The following is a 22,380-nucleotide window of genomic DNA, read 5'->3' as shown; positions in this document are numbered from 1 at the left end:
TGATCTCGTCACTCACACTTTTCTTTCTCTCTCTCTCTCTCTATCTCTGTCCCATCTCAAATCACTTTTCTCTCTATCTCGCTTGCACTTACCTAAGGCCTTGGTGAAAGGGGGGCCAGCTGACTGTTAGCTTCCGGGGAACAATAAAAATTAATAAACAATAAATGAAACCTAATTTACCTGACCTGATACCTAAATTACCCTAAAATAAGCGTAAAAACATCACGTAGATCACAAATAATCTGCCCCACTCATCTCATCTAGAAATCTATGTTGATAAGTCTAAATCACATATCTATGACAAATGGCTTATTGCATTATTAATTGCTTAAAATGTCATGTCGCAATTATATACCTTGATATATTTAATTAATGTATCAATTGATTAAATAATAATTTCCGCTTTAATTAAATCGTTGATAACTCCCGTACAGCGCTGTGCTTGCTCCCATTGGCGGTGGATCAGTGAGTGCTAGGGCACACAATCCATGGCACGTCACACGACGTTATAAGATGGTGAAGACGCTGAGAAAAGTCGAGCAAGAGCGTGGATTGACGGCCTGCAGCTGCCGGGCCCCCTCCATCGCCATGGCGACGACGACGCGTTCGGTGATGCCTCGCATCCCACCGTCGCCACGGCGAATGACAACAAGTGTGGATTCCCAAATTTCTCGCCACGGCAACGACGACGGTAAGCTTCCTGCCCTTAACCGTGCTGCTTTCGCTTATCAAGCTCGCGCGTATCCACCTGTCTCACACGCTTGCTGACTTGCTCCACTTTCGTTGCTACACATTGTTTTAGAACCTGCTGTCACGCCACGGCGGATAGAGCAATTGGACGCGTATCTTAGTCGTACCCACACCGACATTTTTCTTCTCTACACATTTCCTTGCCGTCCAGGCTTGAAGAATTATTGAAGGCCTCTGTCCTCCGTACCTACCTGCCTATGTGCTTGCGTTTGATTGCCACTAGGCGTAGCTAATATTACGCAGGCAAAGTGTGGCGGCGAGCCAGCCTTCGATCGCTGCCCGACAAGGGAACTCAATCGCAGCATGGCTTCCCGCGGACTCTCCGCTGGCCCATCAGATAAGGACGAAAGACTCCACCGTCACCACTAGTGGAGATAATACCTGTACCAGCGCCACCAGCACGCAACTGCTGCGCTCCATCTAGTGGCGTGCAGGTACAGTGACGTACCGGCACACACGGGTGCTGCCCTCTGGCGGTGAGAAGTGAAGCCCTCACGCCGCGCCGCAGTTGGCAAAGATCGCGATGATGAAAAAGTGGTGAGCGACGAGGAATTTGCTTGTTAACCAGTAGGGGGGCGCTGCGACGCATCCCCGTGCGCCATCACCTTCGTTGCCGCGTTCTCGCGTCGGCATGATGAGCCGAGAATTCCGCGTCACGTGTGACAGGTCGCATTTCAAGCGTCACACAGGTGGCTACTAATGTGACCTCTACGTCTACATCCGGGGTCATGACCTCTACATCCGGGGTCATGTGCAGAACGCGGGTCATGACCTCTACGCTCTGGATTCCCGGCGGATGCGGCGAGAGTGCGTGAGCGAGAGCGAGAGGGAGACGTCTGCAGGGCGTGTGGAAGCTGGCTGAGCTCACAGCCGACACGTCCGCTGGGAGGGACGAGGAAGTGCTTGCGTTTTGGCCGCCGGCAAGCAGCGCCAATCGCTCAGATGCAAGCGTTAATGTCTGCTGATTTGGAAGATCAAGTATTATTTCTCTAATACAGAGAGCAGAGAGATTCAAGACGAAGACGAGAGCAGAGTGTGTGTGGTGTGTGTGTGTGTGTGTGCTTGCGCTGCTGTGCCGTGGTGCGTGCGTGCGTGTGTGGAGGCCTGGACAGAGAGTGAGAGAGAGAGTGGGTTATGTGTGCGTGTGGTGTGTGCTCGTTGTGTGTGCGCTGCATGTGATGTGTGTGCCGTCGTCGTTGTGTGTGTGCGTGTGTCTGTGTGTGTGTGTGTGTGTGTGTGTGTGTGTGTGTGTGGTGTGTCCGTGTGTGTGTGTGTGTGTGCGCTGTGTTTAGGTGTGGTGGTTGTGTGTGATGGGTGCGGCTGTGTGATGTGTTGTGTGTGTGTGGTGTGTGGTGTGTGGTGTGTGTGTGTGTGGTGTGTGTGTTGCAGAGAGATAGAGCAGAGATATAGGTGATTGTTGTGTTCAGTTGCTGGGTAATGGCATGCTCCTTAGTCGAATGCTGTGGAAAGAAAAGGAAGCTGGGACAGGTCACTGCTGCGAAGGAGGAGTAATAATCAAATACTTTGGCACAGAGGAACACACATATTTGCACACAGTTGCCATGACATGAAAGAATCTTTCACTATTGTTGCTTGACAGCAGAAAAACTGGGCAGCAGTTACTGTGCCGCCAGCAAATAAGGAATCTGCTAACAGCTGACATGAATTCGGAACAAGCGATATCTGGGACGTCTGTCATAGTTTACACCAAGCAACTTGCCAACAGAGCCAAAAGCTTATATGCTTTTGCAGATCTGTCTTTATCTGGAACTAACGAACATCTCCTGCACCAATTTAAACCTTAAATTTAACTTCCAAATTCTTGCTGATTTAATTTAACATCATTATTATTCTTAAGATACGATTAACCAATGAACGTAGTGCGTTACGATCTGTGAATAAATTACCAAAACGTTGCATGTATGCATGTTACACGCTGCTGATGCAGTATTATGTCACTTTGTTTTAAAATTGCCTACATTGTAGATAATTTAGTGATATATTTCTAATCTTATAATTTATTAAATAATAATTAATATAATTAACGCTATAGCGGTGATTAATTCAACAGTTTCTGATGTGCATTGTTTATTCAACTCGTTTGTGTCCAATTTATTCATATTAATTCCAACGTTTACACGTTTAATTAGTTTATCAATCGTTGGTTATTGTGATTCTTACTAATCTATTTATGATCGCCGCTTTTTATGTGTATATAAAGAACATTAAAAAATGAGTACGTTGCGCGGGAGTGTGAGTGTGTTTTACATGTTTATTGTTAACGAGATCCACTGTACAACCCTGTATCTAGCTCGCGCGCTGTTAACTGATCACTACCACTTGGACTACAGCACGCTACGCACGCACGCACGCTACGCACGCACGCACGCACGCCACACACACACACACACACACCACACACACAGCATATGACACGTATAGGCTCGCTCTGCGGATCTTTCACCAGTCCTCCCCGGTATCATAAAAAAGTGTCTCACCCTACGCGCGGCGCGCAATTTAGGCGTCGTTTGGGTGTTATTTACGATCAAAGTTCGTTTCTCGTTGTGATGGTTATGGCTATGGCTTGCCGATTAGGATTTACATGGTTCGCACCAGTCCTTGAAAAGTCCTTGAATTTGCATGTGGATGTCCTTGAAAAGTTACTGAATTTAGTAAATGGTTGCTGATTTTTTGGTGCTTGAAAAGTTCTTGAATTTTTAGAAAAAATCCTTGCCTGTAATCAAAAAGGAAATTTTGTACCATCAATTAATGGTGCAAACCTCATAAAAAATGCGCTCAAATGAGCTTAAAAGCTATAGACCACAGATGACAGTTAAAATGATGATCACAAAATTACAGTAAGTCAGTCAAAATCAGTCAGCTAAAGCAAGGTATGTTGTCACGGAAGCTGGACAGTGTTTAGAAGGGTTTATTAAGGTGATCCAGGTAAGTTTTAGAGGCTGGCCAGTGATTAAGCAATCGGCTGGTTATATTAAATTAATCCAGGTATGTTTTTTTCTGTGTACATGAATACCGATCAAATGTCCTTGAATTTCTGATAAAATGTCCTTTTAACAAGTCCTTGAAATTTTTTTCAGTTCTTCTGTTATGATGAATTAAAAAAAAAAAAAAAAAAAAACCAAAAAAACAGCGATTAGACTTATGGTTACAGTTAGGGGTTGGAGTTGTATCTTAATTACAGACGATTTCCGATTGTTATTAATTCGCAGTCCGTGAATCCTACTATCGCAAATATCGCCACTATCATGTGTCATCACTTCGGAACATTTTTATTTACCTGGCCGCACCTAAGCCGATCCCCTCAACCGTACTGCCTAGCAGCTCAGCGCTGCCCGCTCATTGTGCAATCGCCAGTCAGCAGACTGTGCGTATTCGGACCCAAGCGCAGTAATGCTTGTCTTGGAAGTAATTATAAACCGTCAGTGCGAGCGTGCAAATTTTAATTTTTTCAGCGTACAGTCTCTCACTATCTATCTCGCCTAGTTCAAGTGAATGCCGTGTCAGACGAAGGAGTTACGCGAGGACTGTTCACCTAACCTGCGACTCGCTGTCGTGCTTTCCCACGCAGCTACAGTGAGTTCTTGACAGTGTACTGCCGTTCTACGCAGCTGCTTTTTCCACGCGGTAATATCAGAGAGCAAACGCAGTCGTCGTGACCGGCCTTCTTTTAGCCATCGAGAGCAGAAGGAGAAGAGAGAGAGAGAGAGAGCGGAGAGAGTGCGACGAGAGAGAGAGAGATGAGAGAAATAGCCTAGTATTAAGCCACCGCCACAAACGAACTACGCAGCGGCGCATCCTCTCTATACGCACTCGCTGCCGCTGTGTGTTTGGTATTTGGTAATAATCTGTGATTAGGCAGGCAGTGTACGTAACGCACACGTTGTACTTACATACACACACAGGATACATACACACACAGGCGAACTTAGGAGAGACATTCCTACAACAGCAGTTGTCGGTTGTTTTGCCTGTGATTTGATAGCCTCGCTGTAGTTATCACTACAGACTCAACTCGGGCGCACGTCATCGTGAATGCCGTCTACGGACTCTGGCGCGTCGTCTGCCTCAGACACGCCTCAAAGACCGGAGCAAATTACACAGGTACGTTGATGATATTATAATAGATACACGTACTGGTATGTCTAGCTTCCAAGAAACCGCGTATTGCCTAGGATGAGCATTGCGTTAGTCACACAGCCTGGTCGGGTTAGTACTGTACCTGAGTGACACGCTGGCCACTTGCAAGGGTAACCTTGACATTTAGCCAGCGGTTGCGAATTTATTGTATTATATATCAGCTGGCTTACACACCGGGAAAAAACCGCCCCCTTCATCACTTTTGTCCACACCCTATTCTTTAATAATGTCAATTTGTTAATGGATATTAAAGTGTACATGGCTGGGTTGGGTTTGTCTATCATTTTCGCCCCCCCCCCCCCCCCCACTCCGAGGTCGGCGAGGACGCATGGCGCTTCCCAAAATCTCCGGTAAAGGGGTATTTTTTTCGCGCCGACAAAATTCGGTCCCAAGAATTGATTTTAAAAAAAGGGGGTGTATTTGACTTTTCACCCCGAGAGATTTCTTTAAAAGAGGGGGTGTTTCCCTCTCTCTCTTTCATCTTGATTCATAGGAAAACTTTATCAATCCTGAAGATCAAATTCCTGAAATTCCTGCTAGTTTTTGAAAGTCTCATTCAGGATTGATTTCATTTGAAAAAAAAAAAATATTTGCTCCCTAGTTCCCTCGATCACTGAACTGTCAATCTACGTAGTGATTGTAGGACTGGTACCCGCGCGTCGACAGTTCCACACGCCTACACTAACGTCACTACACGTCAGTGTAGCGAGGCATACGTATCGGCAGTGAGGTTGGCGAACGGGTACCAGTCTATACGTAGTGTGCCGGATTTAGGGGTTCTCCAATGCAGGAAAAACCCGCAAAAGCCCGCGAAAGGGGGGTTCAAAAATTTTGGCAGTCCTGAGATAGGGGGGTGCTTTCAAAGGGGAGGGAACGAGCATATGCGTACCTAAATAACACTGAGTGGAGGGGCCGGGCTATATTCAGGCCGGTACAGGGAGTAATTTGCATATTTTGTCACGCTGTTGTGTTTATAACCAATCAGATTAATCGCGGTGGAGAAGGAGGGTGAGAAGCTGGTGTGAGAAGGAGGAGGGGAGAAGGTGGTGGAGGAGCGGGAGAAGCGATGTGGGAGGAGGGGGAGAAGCTGGTGGAGAAGGTGGCAGGGAGGTGTCCTTCTCCCTGGCCACACCTTCTCCCTTCTCCACCACCTTCTCCACCACCTCCTCCTTCTCCACCAGCTTCTCCCTTCTTCCCTTCTTCATTCTCACCAGCTCTCCTCCCTCCTCCTTCTCCACCAGCTTCTCCTCCTCCTTCTCCACCACCTTTTTCCTTCTCCCCTTCCTCTTCTCCACCAGCTTCTCCCCTCTTCTCCACTAGCTTCTCCCCCTCCTCCACCACCTTCTCCCTTTTCTCCCTCCTTCTCCACCAGCTTCTCCCCTCCTCTTTCTCCACCACCTTCTCCCTTCTCCCCTCCTCCTTCTCCACCAGCTTCTCCCCTCCTCCTTCTCCACCACCTTCTCCCTTCTCCCCTTCTCCTCCTTCACCATCTTCTTCACAGCTGGAAGTGACGACACAACAGCCGATGTTACATCTGATTGCGTTATAACAAAACACGTGATAAAATATGGCAAATCTTCTCCTGTACGCGCCTGTAATATAGACAAACCCGGGTTGGGTATAGGGATTCGCGCGTGTATATAATATCAACCTGATGATGTTTATTGATAAGTTGTGAGGGAGGTTCATGCAATCAGAGACTGAAATAAACACATGTTGTTTTTAGTCCATCTTGGTCAGGCGGCGTGTACAGCGGGGGGGCCCAGGGGGTCCGAGGCCCCCCCCTGGCTCACGCAGAAAATTGGGGGGAGGCCCCCTTCCCTTTCGCGGTGCTGTGCAAAGTGTGGGTTGGGTTTGTCTATATTCAGGCGGTTACAGGACATAATTTGCATATGTTTTGTCACGTGGTTTTGTGTTATAACCAATGAAGTTATAGGTTTGGTGTTATATCCCCAGCAGAAGTTGTGAAGCATGGGTGAGTAAGGGGAAGGATGGAGGAGGGAGAATGGGAGAAAGGTGGGTGGAGAAGGATGGCACGGTTAGAAGCTGGTGGAGAAGGAGGAGGGGGAGAGCTGGTGGGAGAAGGGAGAGGGGAGAAGGCTCGGTGGAGAATGCAGGAAGGGGTGAGAAGCTGGTGTCGAGAATGAGAGCAAGGGGAGAGCTGGTGGAGAATGACGGAAAGGGGGAGAGCTGGTGGGAGTAAGGAGCGAGGTGGGAGAAGCTGGTTTGGAGAATGAGGAAGGGAGAAGCTGGTGGCAGAATGAGCGATAGGCGAGAAGACTGGTGGAGGAAGGAGAGAGGGGAAGAAGCTGTGGAGAAGGAGCGAAGGAGGCTTCCCTTCTCCCCGTCCTCATCTCGCCACCAGCTTCTTCCCCCTCCTCCTCCACAGCTTCTCCCTCTCCTCCTCCACCACCTTCTCCCTTCTCCCCCTCCTCCTTACACACGCGATTACATCTGATTGGTTATAACACAAACCACGTGACAAAATATGCAAATTATCTCCTGTACCGGCCTGAATATAGACAAACCCGTTTGGGTTCCGGTTAGGCCCCCCCCCTGGTACAAATCCTGGACACGCCCCTGTAGGTAATTGGACAAGGAGCGTGCATAGCTATGTTACATTGTTACACAATATAGATAGTTGTTCTTATATATATATACACATAGTTTTATGTATATAACTAATGAATGTATCTATAATATTTCATTATATTCTTATATTCTATTAATATAAGTTTTCATGGCACACTAGGTGCAGTGTTGAACTCAACATTTCCACGACATACGCAGGTAGACGCCTCCTCTCCACCAGCGGCCGTAACGCTGCAGCCTTCGCTGTTGCACGCCCCCTGGTGTTAGGAGCCATAACCGCGGCCGGGGTTTACGGTCTCTACCGTGAGGTCGGAGGCAGTGATGGACTCCTACAGACGGTGCAGGCTGCCGCTAAGGCTGGCGGAACCCCGCAACCCAATGTAGGTGTGAGTCGCAGACTGGGATGTATGAGCCCTGCAGTAGTCGTAGTAACATTCATCATGGTTGGAAATAATAGCAAGTCCCCAGTCTTGCACTGAGCAGAACTGGCTACTTTTAATGGATTTGACTTTGGTTATACAGTAGAATTAAAACCGTTTAATGTTAACTTAAATCTTTGATCTTGTCTTAAGATCAGGATTGACTGCAGTTTCAGACTGATGTCCAGTGATATATTGTAATTTATGAAACATACATGCAGGGGTAGAAATTAAGACGTTTAAAAAAAGAGGGAGTCCGCAGTCTGAGGTTCAAAATTAAAGATATTAACAATAACGGATGGGCTTATTTTTAAGATTCATGCCGTTGCACGTCTGCCAAATTTTCTTGGGACATTAGCTGAAAAAATACGGTAATTCCGCGAGGCCGTGCTCCGGAACGAACTAGTCAGTATCGCAGAATTTTCAGGGAGTCACACGGACTCCTGCATATGTCAAATCAGGGAGTATTTGACTCCGGACTCCCATTAATTTCGCACCCTGTACATGCACATGTATTTGCATTTTTGATGTCACGTTTCCATCACAAACTAAGATGTCACCCTATCAACACAATTGCTTTCTATAGGTCTACTCTCAGACAAAAGATCATGCTGTCTACATCTGGATCCATCTAAATCCCGATGCCGATTTCAAAGCATGTGCAAAGGTATAAATAGTTACACGCACTCAAACCTGTATTAGCAAATACTTTTATAGAGCTGACTAGCTAGACTGAAGGTTATGGTTACGGCTAGGGTTAGGGAAAGTGTTTGGTATGTTTTGATTTCAAGTAAATACAACGTTCGTGTGTTTCATCTAGAGGGTGTGTTAGAAGAGCTCATAGGGTCTATGTTTCCCAGGGTACAGCCGGAACGTACCCTGGGTACAGTCCGGTATACCAGAACGTACCGGTAACTATCTGATATGGTTAGGGTTAGGGAGTAGGCGTAGGCGTAGGTGACATATATGTACCTGAGGTAACTATCTGATATGGTTAGGGTTAGGGAGTAGGCGTAGGCGACTCCCTAGACTCGTTTGTAGAGTAGGCGAGGTACGGTCTGGCAGAGCATATAAATCACGTTGATTTATATGCTCTGGTACCAGGGTACGTTCCAGCAGTACCCTGGGGGACATACACCCTCTCAGCGTTAGAAGATACAGGTTACCCACTGACCAGCCCATACACCTATACCGTCTACTCGTACTATTGTTTACCTTTACACCAGGGGGTTTGGTCAAGGTCTGAATACAGGGTGCCATAATGATAATATCAGGGGTAGGTAATCACAAATTTGTCATTATCTAGTAGGGCTGTAACGATACACAAGCCTTTCGATTCGATCCGGTTCTCGATATTAGACTCTTGATTCGATTCCTTCGATTCGATTCCCAAAATATTGAAATGTTATCTTATTTTTTATATTTTCATTATTTTGCAATAATGAATTATTAGAAATTGTCAATGAATACTAAATGGGGAATAGAGCGTCTAGAGAGTATATATACACTGCACAGTTGCTGAGTAACATTGGTGAGTAACACCAGAGCATATAAATCAACACTCCACAGTATATAGCGTAGTGCCGCCATCTATTGGAGGGAAAAAGTGGTATCGAAAATACGGGGAAAAATATCGAGGATCGGTCGAGGGAAGAGAATCTCGATCCGATTTGATTTCGTTGGATCGTTACAGCCCTATTATCTACCCCCTGATAACATTAAAGAATGCAAGCGCCGAAAACGCGATTTTTGGAAATTTTATACAATTTCCTACAGAGACATTTCTGAGCGGCACATTTCTTTCAAACGATCAAGCAGCGCAATATTTTCACGCAAAATTTCTCTGCCCGTTGAAAAATGCATCGTCTAAAAATTTCGCCGTCCTGTACTCGCGGACAGGCCATCGAATAATGGCCAGATGTCTCTCTCTCTATCTGAGTAAATACAACGTTTGTGTATTTCATGTTGAGGTCGTGTTAGATGATATAGGTTTCCTGCTGACCACTGACCAGCCTATACACCTATACCATTGTAATAACGACCCAGCAACACTCTATCTGAGTTGGTTCTTGCGTTAACAGGCAGCAGCGAACCTGCAGCAGGATGTTGAGGCAGTCTCGCCGGCGGCAGACAGCGACGAAGACGACGAGATATGGGCCGGTGTCGGGTTCGGACCCAAGTTTTACTCACAGGTGGGGATGCACATACGCGTGACCTCTATATTACCTCTAGCTGACCTCTACCTATCCTCTAGCTAACCCATAGCTGACCTTTAGCTTGCCTCTAGCCGGCCTCTAGCTCAGTTAAGGACGTAATCTTTTTTTTACAAAGAAGAAAAAACTCATTCGTAAGGCGAATAGTTTGACGTTCAGATTATTTTTGCGAGTTTTGATTGTTCTGGAGTTTTGCTGGAAGGAATTTTATTTCGTTATTGCTTTGTTTTGAACGTGCGGGTCAGTGGTGTAGTTCATGGCTTTGAAGGTCGTTCTATGAAGGTAATAATTAATGAGTGATGGAGTTTCGTCAGTTGTAGGCCTTATGTTCGTGTCCATTCCTGTAGTTGACTCATTGTTCCTTCAATTAGTGTATTCGTGGTGGGTTAGTCAGTAATTCATAAGCTGCTCTTTTGTTGTTATGCTTATGGGAAATTTACTTATCTGCCAAACTTGATTGACAGCTAGCCTTAGCCAATCAGTGTGTGATAGCACGTTCTAGAATCAATGCTTAGCATAAAGTTGTGGCAAAGTCGACATTTTGGCGCGAACGAGTGAAAAACAGCCAACCAAACAACCAACATAGAAACAATATGCCAAGGTGACATGATTATTACACTCGGATGAATATGTCGCTTATTCAATTTCCTCCACTAATCTTTTTTAACTTCTGCAACATTTCTGCTACCGTTTCAGGTTTGGGGAAAGGCGAAGAAGTCCTTTACATACCCTCACAGGAAGGGAGCGCACGGGGACCTGCCAAGCACCGGTGAGACACTCTCATAATACAACACTTACAGATGGCTATCACTATGTTTAGTGATTATTCTTGTTGACGCTGTGCTGCACGGTAATGCGTGACTGTGCTGACATCTGTCTTTGAAAATTTGACATTTGGTTTGACGATCAAATACAACATAAGTAGTTATATGACGTCACAAATCTAAACCGTCATGACTTTTTGCAGCGAGGTGTCCTGCAAAAGTTATTACATTTTTTGTCTAATATAACTCATTGTCTTGTATTATTTTTATGTCTTATATTATACTCACAAATACTTATGCTATTTTAATGAGAGAAGACACCTCTCTCTTAATTCACTATCTCGTCCCCGCAATCATCGTCATTGTGAGTGAACGGAGAATTCGCGTGGCGTTAACGCGCATCTTTCCTGCGACGACAGGTGGCGACATTTTCATTCACGCGAAGAGCAACAGTGTGAGCAAACTGTACGAGCTGACAAAGCGCGTCATCGACCAGATGCCGCGCGCCGCCGTCCGCGATTGGTCGGACACCTACAGCTTTGTGTTTCGCAACGGACGAGATCTATCCGGATTCATAGATGGTACGCGGAGCGTGCGACATCGTCGGCTTTAGCGAGTGAGCGAGGTTACTCAGGACACACACATCACTTGTTGTCGTATCTGAATTGAGTGAGGTTATTATAGTAACGCATGATACACAGCGCTTTTCGTCACCTCTGGATTGCATGAGGTTACCATAGTTATGAATGATACACACAGCTTGTGGTCATCTCTGGATCCAGTGAGGTTACCATAGATTTCTGACGCCAATTCTAACATTGTATGCGTCTTCGTGGCCACGCTGGCATTTTTCTCCCTCCAGCCACTGGCGCTAAGTCTTCGGAGTGCTTGTAATTTGCAGGAACAGAGAACCGAGCCGATGAGGATGAGAGGTTTGAGGTAGCCGTCAATAAAGAAACGGGTGGAAGCTACTGTGTGAGTAAATATATATCGATATAAAATATCTATAAATATGAATATTAGTGTCAGCCAGCGCTCAATGATGTGAGTAAATCCAGTTAACCTCTCAGCCTGGCATGATTGACAGCCAATCCAGCCAGTCAGCATTGTCTTGAGATGTTCTAAAAGATGATGCTTGGCAATGAAGTATCGGGAAATCGACAATTTGGCGTGCAGGCGTAAGTAAAGCGTGCAAACAGTTCTAGCTTGACCAACCTAGCAACATTATCCGTGGTTGGGTGACATATTCTCGCTCGTGATCAGGCAGATAGGTCATTCATGGGTGAAATTGGCCGTCTTAAAAACTCCGATCAGATTTTTGTAGGGGCAGCGATGGCAGTGATTGCAGCAATGGAGCTTACAGTAGTGTCAGTCTTTAGAAACGTGCGTTTTCATCACGCACGCGCGCACAAACGCACGCATACTCGCACGCGCGTACTCTGTCACACATGCAAGCAAGCACGCTTGCACGCACGCACGCACTCGGTGACACATGCAAGCATGCACGCATTCTCCTTCCTGTAACTTGACAAAACCCATGACTGGTTGTCAAGCCTCTGTGGGCACAAAGGTCTGCATCTTTAAGACATTGCCATGTTTTATATAGGGCACCACAGTCTTCATGTCGTATCTTTACTAGTCGAACCCTGTGCTGTTTATGAGAAGAGAGTTGATGCAAGATTTCCATAGATAACAGATTTATAGAAGCCAGCAACTTTCTTCCTGTGCAACTAATTTTTACTTGTTACAATCACCACTCTAGATCACTCAAAGATGGATCCACAAATTTGATGACATAAAAAAAGAGAAAGGTGCGCTATTTCCAAGCAATATGTATAGATTTTATTGTAATGTAATTTAATAATTGTATTTTTATTGTGTGTTAAGCTGAATTTTATGATCTTCGGATAACTATATGCATAGGATAGAGTCAATCCCTTCACTTTTGTACTATACGAGTGAGCTGAACTTGATAGAGAGAGAGAGAGAGAGAGAGAAAGGAGGTAAAAAAAAGGGGAAATAACATAAAAATGTTGTCCGTGGACACATACATTCATGAAGCACACTGGATAAGATGTGTTTAATAGCACATGCATTTAGATAGGATATATTAGTCCTGATTTGCTTTTGGCTCACATCGTATCTGGCTGTGAATTAACAGTAATCTATTATCGCAAATGTTAACGTGATATACACTTTACCGACCGATAGGTGGCAGCACGTGGTCAGTTAGTATTTCGTGTCAAAGAGCGTCTGCCTTACTTGTCAGCAAGTTATTACGTAAACAGGAGCGTAGCTAATTCATTTTTTTTCTGGTGGGGGAGGGCAAAGCCATGTGCATGATGATGTGTTCTGGGAAGGTGACCACATTGACCATTTACTTTTTTCTGGTGGGGTAACTGCCTCCTTGCCCCCTCCCCCTGCTAGCTACAGCCCTGGTATAGGATATAAGGACGAATAGTAACAAACCTGTTGTTTACCTCATTGAAAACTTACTAGTTGAAATTAAAATTGTTCATAATTTACGAGGAGTCATTCATGCATTCATCATTCAATGCATCGTTACATCGCTGGCTGTTTTATTGTTATTGCAGACGCCACACTGTCGAAGTTTGTTGGCCGCAGCATGGATGATAGCGTGGAGCTACCCGTCAAACCAGCTTCCTCCCACGTCGCGCGCATGACCGGAGGTACACAGTCCTACCCGTCTCACACGTCTATCTCACACGTCTATCTCACAGGACTATCTCATGTGTCTCTCTGACACAGCTATTTCATACGTCTCTTTCGCAGGGCTATGTGCCTTTCACAGGACTATTTCGTGTGTCTCTCTGACACAGCTATCTCATGTGTCTCTTTCGCAAGACTATCTCATGTTTCTCTCTTACATGTCTATCTCATATGTCTCTCTGACACATCTCTCTCACACGTCTATCTCATAAACCTAATTCGCCTGTCGCGGCCGAAACCTCGTAACCGAACTCACGTAATCCGAATTGTCGTCGTCGGTGAATTCATCCGTGACATCAGACACGATTAGCTTCGTTTAGACTGGAGAGGGATTCAATTCGTTAGTCACACTAGAGTCATTGGCAGCGGCCATGTGATTGCTTTGCCCTAGTTATGTGCGGCTGCCACGCCCGTTAATCTGAATCGCACACACGGCTCTCACATTAGCAAGTTTCTCTCATGCAGTTCCGCTACGAATAAAGTTCATCAAACTACTGTGAAAGTAATATTATGTAAGCAGACTCGTGGTGGCTGTTTATAGATGGGTTTTATTACTAATTTGGAAGGAGGTGTTTAATTGGTGCAGGTTTCTCATAAAAGAATAGTTTAACTCATGTGTGTGAACTGTTGCCACACTCACGGAAATATCTGATAATGGGTGAGAAAGTAATAGTTATAGTTATTATAGTTTATGCAGTTTTTGCTGGTAACCGCGTCCTAGATTCGTCTCCATGCGTGTGCTATAAATGATGTGACGTTTAAATAATGATAAATATTCGTATCCATTGTTCTGTTGTAGGCAACGCGTTGCTTCCATTTAGCGGCACACTCATGTAATACCTTGTTCATACAATAATACGCATCCATAGATGCGCCATTGTCAGTTTCTTCAAATCCATTGGTGTACACACTGAAAAATCATGCAACTCTGCGTCCCGCAAAAATGCTGAAAATTCATGAAGGCACTGTGTTTCTGTGTGCTCTCTTCCCTCTCTCGCCGTTTTGCATATTTTTGCGTTGCAGATTTCTTGCCGTGTGCTGACTCCTCCCAACATCTCTCTCTCTCTCACACACACAGGCCACGCGTTCGATCATCCAAAGAAGTTCGAGATCGTGCGACAGTCGATGCCGTACGGCACGGTGAGCGGAGAATCCGGTCTCTTCTTCATCGGCTTTGCCGCCGCTCCGGAGAACTTTGAGTTCATGCTGGAGCGCATGGTGGGCGGCGGCGGCGGTGGCGATCGCGTCAACGACGATATCATGCGCATTACGCGCGCCGTGTCGGGCACATACTGGTACTTCCCTCCCGCCGAGCAACTACGCAAGCTGCAGTGATGGAGGAGGTGGCACGGAGAGGAGCGATAGGGGAAGGGGGTGGTGCGAAGAGGAGAGATGGAGGAGGGGGGCATAGAAGGAATATATGGGGAAGGGGTAGCGTAGAGGAGAAAGAGGGAGTGACGTGGAGGGGGGGGGGTACCGTGGAGCGAAGAAATGGAGAGGGGGTGACACGGAGAGGAGAGGTGAGGGAGGGGCAGCGCAAAGAGGAGAAATGGGGGAGGGGCAGCAGCAAAGAAGAGAGGTGGGGAGGGTTAGCATGGAGGGAAAAGAGGGAGTAGCGTGGAGGGGAGAGATGTGGAGAGGAGGGATGGGGGAGGTGCGCAGAAAGGAGAGATGGGGGAAGGGGCGTGGAGAGGAGAGATAGGGAGGAGTGGCGCAGAGAGGAGAGAGGCAGTAGCATGAAGGGGAGAGATGGGGGAATGGGCGCAGAGGGGAGAGACGGAGGAGAGAGCAGCGTGGGTGGTGTAGTGGGGTAGTAACGGATGGGAGGTGGTGTGATATGTAAAAGTGTCCGTCCCTTTACAATTCGTCAGGGCTTCTTCTTGCAGCGTGTCTGTAATTCTAGCCAGTATGTGTGCAAGATCTGCACAGCTAGCTAGCTGGGTACATGTAGTTCTCATAGGCCTGGCCAATTTGCATCATAAGCTGTAGGTACCTGCGTATGGCTGTGCGTGCGTGTGTGTGTGCGCGCGTGTGTCAGTGTGTGTGCGTACGTGCGTGTGTTGGTGTGCGTGTGTGCTGGTGTGTTATTGGTTTGTATAACCAGCAAGCAATTATCTGACGTCGAAATAAATAGTGTTTGCTTTTGAAAACTTGTCGCAGACGAACTTGTTTTGATTCGCGCACCCATCTTTTACTGGACGGGTGTTTGTTTACGCACGCACGCACGCATGCACACGCGCACATAGTATAAATTTTATTAATATCTACGGATGCATACTGTGCTTGCACAGAACTATAAGTTTTCAATGCCAGATTATTCAAAAATGATGATGTTGAGATAACGTTGAGTAAACACTTGAGTGCAGCAGTACTATAGGCATAAACTTGTAAACAAGCCGCTGCTAGGATAGTCAGCGATAGACGTAGGCCTACTTTCTAAAATGCGGTTTTGACACTTTTTTTTCGCTGTCTTTTCACGGCCGCACTTTCCAAGGCTTTTGCAAAAACGTGATGTGGAAGAGTAACGTACACGTGTACTGTACGCGTTATGTGCATGCAACCAGAGTCAATTGTTGACGTTTATACGGTGGATGGGCTCACTGGATTGCTAGGTAGATGAGCGGGTGAATTGGGTGGATGGATGGATAGATTGACAGATGAATAGATTCCCCAGAATCACGCACGCACGCACGCACGCACACACACACATATATATATATATATATATAATTATCACGTATTATGCGATGTATGCTGGTAATATTAAAATTTTCATAATGCCTATCGCCATAATGATACTTTGTACAGTATAAGTAATAATAATAACAATTAATTTAACAGTTTGTGTAATAATTTCGTATAATAACACATCGTTCGACAGAAGATGTTCTCGTAATACTAAAACACGAAATTAATGCACCCTCGGCTAATAAAGAAAAAAATATAAAACGAAATCACATGGTGGAGCTTAAGGGCCGTACACACTAGGAGATTTTAATTCGATCTAATCGGGCGACTTTATCGCGAGAGTCGAGTGGACACACTAGGCGATAAAGTCTCGCGACTCAAATAATCGCCCGATAATATTAAAACGTTTTGATCCATGCGATTGAATCGGAGCGACTAAATGGGGCGACTAAATCGGGCGACTAAATCGGCGGCGACTGACTGGACACATTAGGCTATTTTCACCGGCGATTGAGTCGCCCGATGAAATTGCCTAGTGTGTCCAGCCCTTTACGGGATAACGAGATTTTATATCAAAGTGGGTACTTATGCTTGATTCGTGCAACAATTGGTGATTTATAATACGTACACCAGACCGAATTAGACTGACTTGACGTCCCTGGCTGTTCGTCAGGATTAATTCTCAACGACATATGGAGCCAGTCTAAATTAAAACCATATAGTTCCTGTCACTGTTTTTGGGCTCGTAGCCAAGCATCAAATTACACTTGCACATGAGTCATTTGCGTATTTCTTGCCAGTTTTTGAGCAGTGCTTCTGCATAGCAACCTAACAACACGTGCTCCCCCCCCCCCAATGCCTCCCTCGATAGACATGCACACGCGCAGCGATCAGCTGTTATTGGTCCCAGCTAGGAGCCTGGCAAGGGGCCTGGGACATGTTCTATCAAAAGTACAATTCGCGAAGTGTTTGCGCATATTAACCTTTCCTTGTAGCGCACGGTAAAAACTCGTTTCTTGAATGAAAAAAATGATAAATAAAAAAATGATATGAGCATGAAACAAAATTAAATAATTATAAAGAAATAGAAAGAGGAAGAAATGACAGGTACGTAACACTGTGGAAATGCTAACGGGGCAATAATTTATGTTTGTTTAGGTTTACTGCCGCCCGGTAAAAGGAAATTTAACGGATTTTTTACTGGCTCTAATATAATACCATTTACCAATTGAAGATGTAAGGGGTTTTCGTATGTAAATTAGGTAATTAATGAAACGTAGTTATGTATGTTAACGTAACAATGATTAATTTTACCTATTTTAGTGTTTATTTTTAGGATAACAGATTAATCTTGCAGAGCAAAACCTTTCGGACGTTCTCGCAGGCTTAGTATGTAAGAGGTCGGCGAACCTTCTAATATTATTTTGGTCGCTAGGAATGTTGGGGCTTCGTGGCAGCTCTATATATATAGCTGCTTGAGCGGCGAATAGATTTCACGTTATTTGTGATCGTCAATCGTGAACATTGGACGTGAAAATTAAATCGTTGCAGGAACTAGATGGCCTATATATATATATACTGTCCTCGGTCCTTGACATCCATGCAGGACCGCGCTGGTCGAGGCACATGTGCCTTTGTCTATGTCATGCAGCCGTTCCCTTATTTAAACTTGTGCGCGTTAATTGTTCCCTCGTAAACGTGCTAGCTTGCTCGTTTGGCAGTTATATTTGAGTTAATGCCAAATGTCTATATCTTCTATTTGTCTAGCGTCATGTTCGTAGAAAGTTTTCGTTTATTCTCTTTGCTTTCTTTATAAAATCCATTCCCCATGCTCTGAGCGCAGCGCCCCCTGTGCTTCCTCGGAATGTTTGGTTACCTCGGTGATATCTGATATATTACTACTGTCTAGGAATGTTAACTATATCATAATATGCATGCATCTTTGATATTCTAGTATGCTACTATGCGTCATTCCTTATTCTACCTATTGATAATTCAGTTGCATCCGTGTACGTGACCCCATTAGATAGAAGATTTTTAAGACATACAATGTATGTCATGTATCAGGCCGTGTGATGTTTTTGATAACGGTACTCTTGGACTCTTGGTATATCCGTAAACAGTCCGTGTTCGCGCGCGTGCCCGTCTGCGTGCGTGCGTGCGTGCGTCTGTGTAACATTTCTGTTGATGTTTCAACAATGCAGCCGTCACGGTGAGCATAAATCATGCAAATTATGGACTCGTTAGGTTTGATTTTGATGGTGTCAGCATCTATATATATTCTCTTCGCGTCCGGAAATATGTTGATATAAGAAAGCACGCATGCATGCACTATATAGCTGTTGGTACAATTAACCCGACCAGGCTGTGTGACTAACGTCAATACAACAGGGGTATTCTAACCCTAGCAATACCGTTTCCTGGAGCTGTTGGTACAATATGTGACCTTCACATTCAACTCGGCTACACAACGCGAAAACAGGAACCTGTATTTCCAGTAGTCAGGGAAGTCGCTCGCGCATATATGCGAACTGCATTCTGTAGGACCACAACAACATCATCGTCATCGTCACTAACATCAACATCATCCATTATCATCATCGTCATCGCCACCATCATCATCATCATCATCGTCACCATCATCATCATCATCATCATCATCATCATCATCGTCAACAATAACACACCTAAAATAAGCATGGCAGTAGAATATTTCAAACATTATATATAAGGATTTATTTGAAAGACATTTACAACTGAGCTGAAAAGAGTAATAATACTCCACAACACCATACACAACTACTAATACTTCAGGTTAGATTGTTAGATGATACACGTGTTCCACCCAATAAAAATTCTAAACACTAACCGTTCCGATTTGGCACCGACACTAGGTAAATAAATTTACCGCAATACTATAATATCAAATACCAGTAAACAATTGCAAGCGAAAATCGTAGGTCCTATATTTACAAATTGTCGGCATAATGAAATTCATTAGTTGCGAACATGCGAGCGTTAGTCACATCTGAAGTAAATAATAAACAGCAGTGACCCTCACTTGGGGACGAAAACTGAAAGAGTATCTATCACCAGTGGTCTTTCAATTTCGTGAAACGATTTCGAGCTTGACTAATACTGGCAAGTAGGGCACAATATTAGCTACCGAACGCCGCAAGAGCAGAACATGCAAGTGGGAGGAGGCTGCGAAATGATTCGCGATGTAAGACGTGGGAGTAATAAAAAATATACAAGAACATTTCGTCGGTCTGTTATTTACAGATAATTTACACAGTGGTCGTCATCATTTGGCATTGCGATTCAGCGCCCTCTATACTTGCCCCGGACCAAGATTTCATTATCGCTGTCACTCAGCACGGATTGTTCATTCGTTCCCCGGAACGAAGCAAATGTGGGACGGGAGTCTCTCTAACGACTGTGATACTGATGTAGGCAACAAAACGCGGAAGATCACAGCAAATCCTACATGCCGACGCATCAAGGCGCGCGCGAAACACGAGTCGGCGAAAACTCTGCACTAATGCGGGAAGAAGCGACTTAGGGGCGGTACCAGTGTGCTCACGATGCACCAACCACAGTCACTCACGTTACTACCACTGCAAACTGCACACTGGCCTTATTGTCAACGTGAAAAACGTCCCCGATGTAGGAGAAAAAAAACACCTAATATCCTAGAAAGAAGCAGCGCGGCAGGAACTCCTGGGCAGGTTATTCCACAGCCGTGCATCTGGCCGACATTCTTGGACGTTATATTGCACGCACGATCGTGCGTGCACTAACACAAAAGTCGGTTCATCTCTGCTGAACTTTATAGCTTAGTAGCATCTAGCAATAAACTCGTCGAACCCCATACGGGGGTAGTGGCAGTATATCTATGACCAGTGGACACGGTCCAGGCCTCCGCTACACACACGGGGGTAGTGGCAGTATATCTACGACTAGTGGACACGGTCCAGGCCTCCATTTCACACACGGGGGTAGTGGCAGTATATCTATGGCCAGTGGACACGGACCATGCCTCCGCTACACACACAACTAAATTAGTCACAGTAGTCACAGTAGCCTCAGTAGAGACCGCAGAACCGCATTGATGACGATCATGATTCTTGACACAAATACTACTCGAAATCTGCAGCATCACTGCATTGTTGCGCATTCATCGCAAAAAGACGTTTCGGCGCTTTTGATTGCACACTCTCACCCTATGTACAGACATGCTATAGATATACCTTACATTACGTCACGCCGCATTTCAACCACCAAAATTAATGTATGTACAACATATTCATTTTTTTTAAAACGAAACCAAACGAAATCTATTGACAATGAGATAGAACAGTCATGTTGGGATCCGTACGTCCAACGTGGAACATACGCGCTACTAAAGTAGGCCTGTATACAAAAATTCTTGTCAGTGTCTCACTTCCTGAGAATATTACAAACGGTGCTATTGTACACACGAATGAAATCAACGACTACAAACAACTGTCTCGCGCGTGCACGCCCACGCGCGATATGTCGATAAATATAAATCACATCCTGTAGAAACCAAATCTCCGCCTCAGCATAATCTCCAAAGTGAAAATCACTCCCTTGAGAACAATTCTCGGCACGTCGCACCGGACAGCCAGCCAACCACCCAGCGTCGCCACGACTACCAGTACGGCCGCGACGTGTCCAGCATGTTCCATATGGCAAAGTCGGGGCCGATGTCGCCCAACAAGAGAACGTCTGTGTGCGGCGAGAGTCGGGCATCGTCGCGCGGCGCGCGTCTATGCTTCGCCGTTGGCAGCAGAACGTAGTTCTCACCACCGTTGCTGTCCCAGTGCTCTTCGCCTCCGCTGCGGAAGTACACGCAGAACTCGATGCGAGCGTCGGCGTCCTCCGCCTCCGGCGGGATGTGGACGACGAAGGAGAACGTGTTGAAGTGTGCGCCGCCGCCGGGGCCGGCGATCGCGACGCCGCCGTCGTTGACGTACGACGCGGGGATGTCGACGTGCGATCCCCACGAATCGAACGTCACGCGAACACCGACGTCCTTCTCGTACGCGACGTCACGCACCTTCGCCGTGCCCGCGAGCGCGTGCTCGCTCACGGAGACGTGCTCGAGGCACGCCGACGCCGACGCGAGCGACCGCCGGAACGCGCAGTAGTCGGCGGCGGCCGGCGGCTCGAACGCGAGGCGCCACGTCTCGTCGAGGGTCGCCGAGGCGGCGGCGCCGGCGCGCGCCAACGCGAGCGTGTCGGCGTCGAGACGCGGCGGGTACTGCGACGGCTCGCTCATCACACGCACGGTCTCGAGCGCGAGCCCGTCGTCGTCGGCGAATCGCACGCGCTTCTTCCTCCGCCCCGCGACGACGCGCGAGAAATCTTTTCTCTCTCCAGAGACGGGAACCTCGGCGTGGTGGCAGTAGAGAGCGGACTTTGCCGGAAGTGCGGCAACGATGCTGGGCTCCTTGCTCCAGTAGCGGTCGTAGGGGAAGTCGGCGCGGTGGTAGACGCTGTAGCCGTTGTGCGGGTAACCGGTCATGTCGATCGCACCGCCCGGCATCATGAGGTTAGGCGACGAGAACGAGAGGAGGTCGTAAAAGGGCGGACTGGCCGAGCGTAAGCCGCAGTCCACGGGCATCGTGAACCTGCAACGAGAAAGTCACGGACGCGTGAGGATGATGGGGTGAGATACGTTACATAGAGCGCGACATGGACACAGTTCTAATGTAGATGGTCGCATCGCGAATCTGCAATGACGATGTCACTGACACGTAAAACCGATTGCAAAACGTTACATAGAGGGCAACACGACAGAATAATGACTTTAACATACAACACCGCATATTGTGATACGCACACTACAACGAGAGATCAGGAAGGAGATTGAGAAAGATAAGTAGAGTATGCAGGGATGAGAGATGGGTGATAAGAAACAAGAAAAGAAGGAACGCGAGAAGTGAAAGAGAGGGGGAGAGGGAGAGATCTATAGATCAAAAGAAAGATATATATATATACATATGTACATATATATATATATATATATATATATATATA

The 22,380-nt window shown here is 46.2% G+C and overlaps 2 protein-coding genes across 2 annotated transcripts in view; one reads left to right on the top strand and one right to left on the bottom strand.

Moving 5' to 3' along the window:
• LOC106809050 (probable deferrochelatase/peroxidase YfeX) overlaps positions 1-15,167 on the top strand; it is a 17,533-nt gene extending 2,366 nt beyond the window's left edge. Inside the window, exons 2-10 of the mRNA XM_014811995.1 lie at positions 7,699-7,880; positions 8,506-8,586; positions 10,001-10,111; positions 10,829-10,901; positions 11,316-11,477; positions 11,798-11,871; positions 12,659-12,707; positions 13,491-13,586; positions 14,705-15,167. Coding sequence (XP_014667481.1) covers positions 7,699-7,880; positions 8,506-8,586; positions 10,001-10,111; positions 10,829-10,901; positions 11,316-11,477; positions 11,798-11,871; positions 12,659-12,707; positions 13,491-13,586; positions 14,705-14,961 — 1,085 coding nt within the window. The 3' untranslated portion in view covers positions 14,962-15,167. The remainder of the gene's footprint in view (positions 1-7,698; positions 7,881-8,505; positions 8,587-10,000; positions 10,112-10,828; positions 10,902-11,315; positions 11,478-11,797; positions 11,872-12,658; positions 12,708-13,490; positions 13,587-14,704) is intronic.
• A 3,859-nt stretch (positions 15,168-19,026) lies between these two features.
• The window catches only part of LOC106809034 (protein phosphatase 1 regulatory subunit 3B-like), a 9,852-nt gene continuing 6,498 nt past the window's right edge, over positions 19,027-22,380 (bottom strand). Inside the window, exon 2 of the mRNA XM_014811977.1 lies at positions 19,027-21,971. Within this exon, the coding sequence (XP_014667463.1) occupies positions 20,990-21,971 (982 nt within the window). The 3' untranslated portion in view covers positions 19,027-20,989. The remainder of the gene's footprint in view (positions 21,972-22,380) is intronic.

This window comes from Priapulus caudatus, unplaced genomic scaffold (genome assembly GCF_000485595.1).
Source record: "Priapulus caudatus unplaced genomic scaffold, Priapulus_caudatus-5.0.1 Scaffold324, whole genome shotgun sequence".
NCBI lineage: Eukaryota > Metazoa > Priapulida > Priapulimorpha > Priapulimorphida > Priapulidae > Priapulus > Priapulus caudatus.
This window is presented reverse-complemented; position numbering and strand designations above follow the sequence as displayed.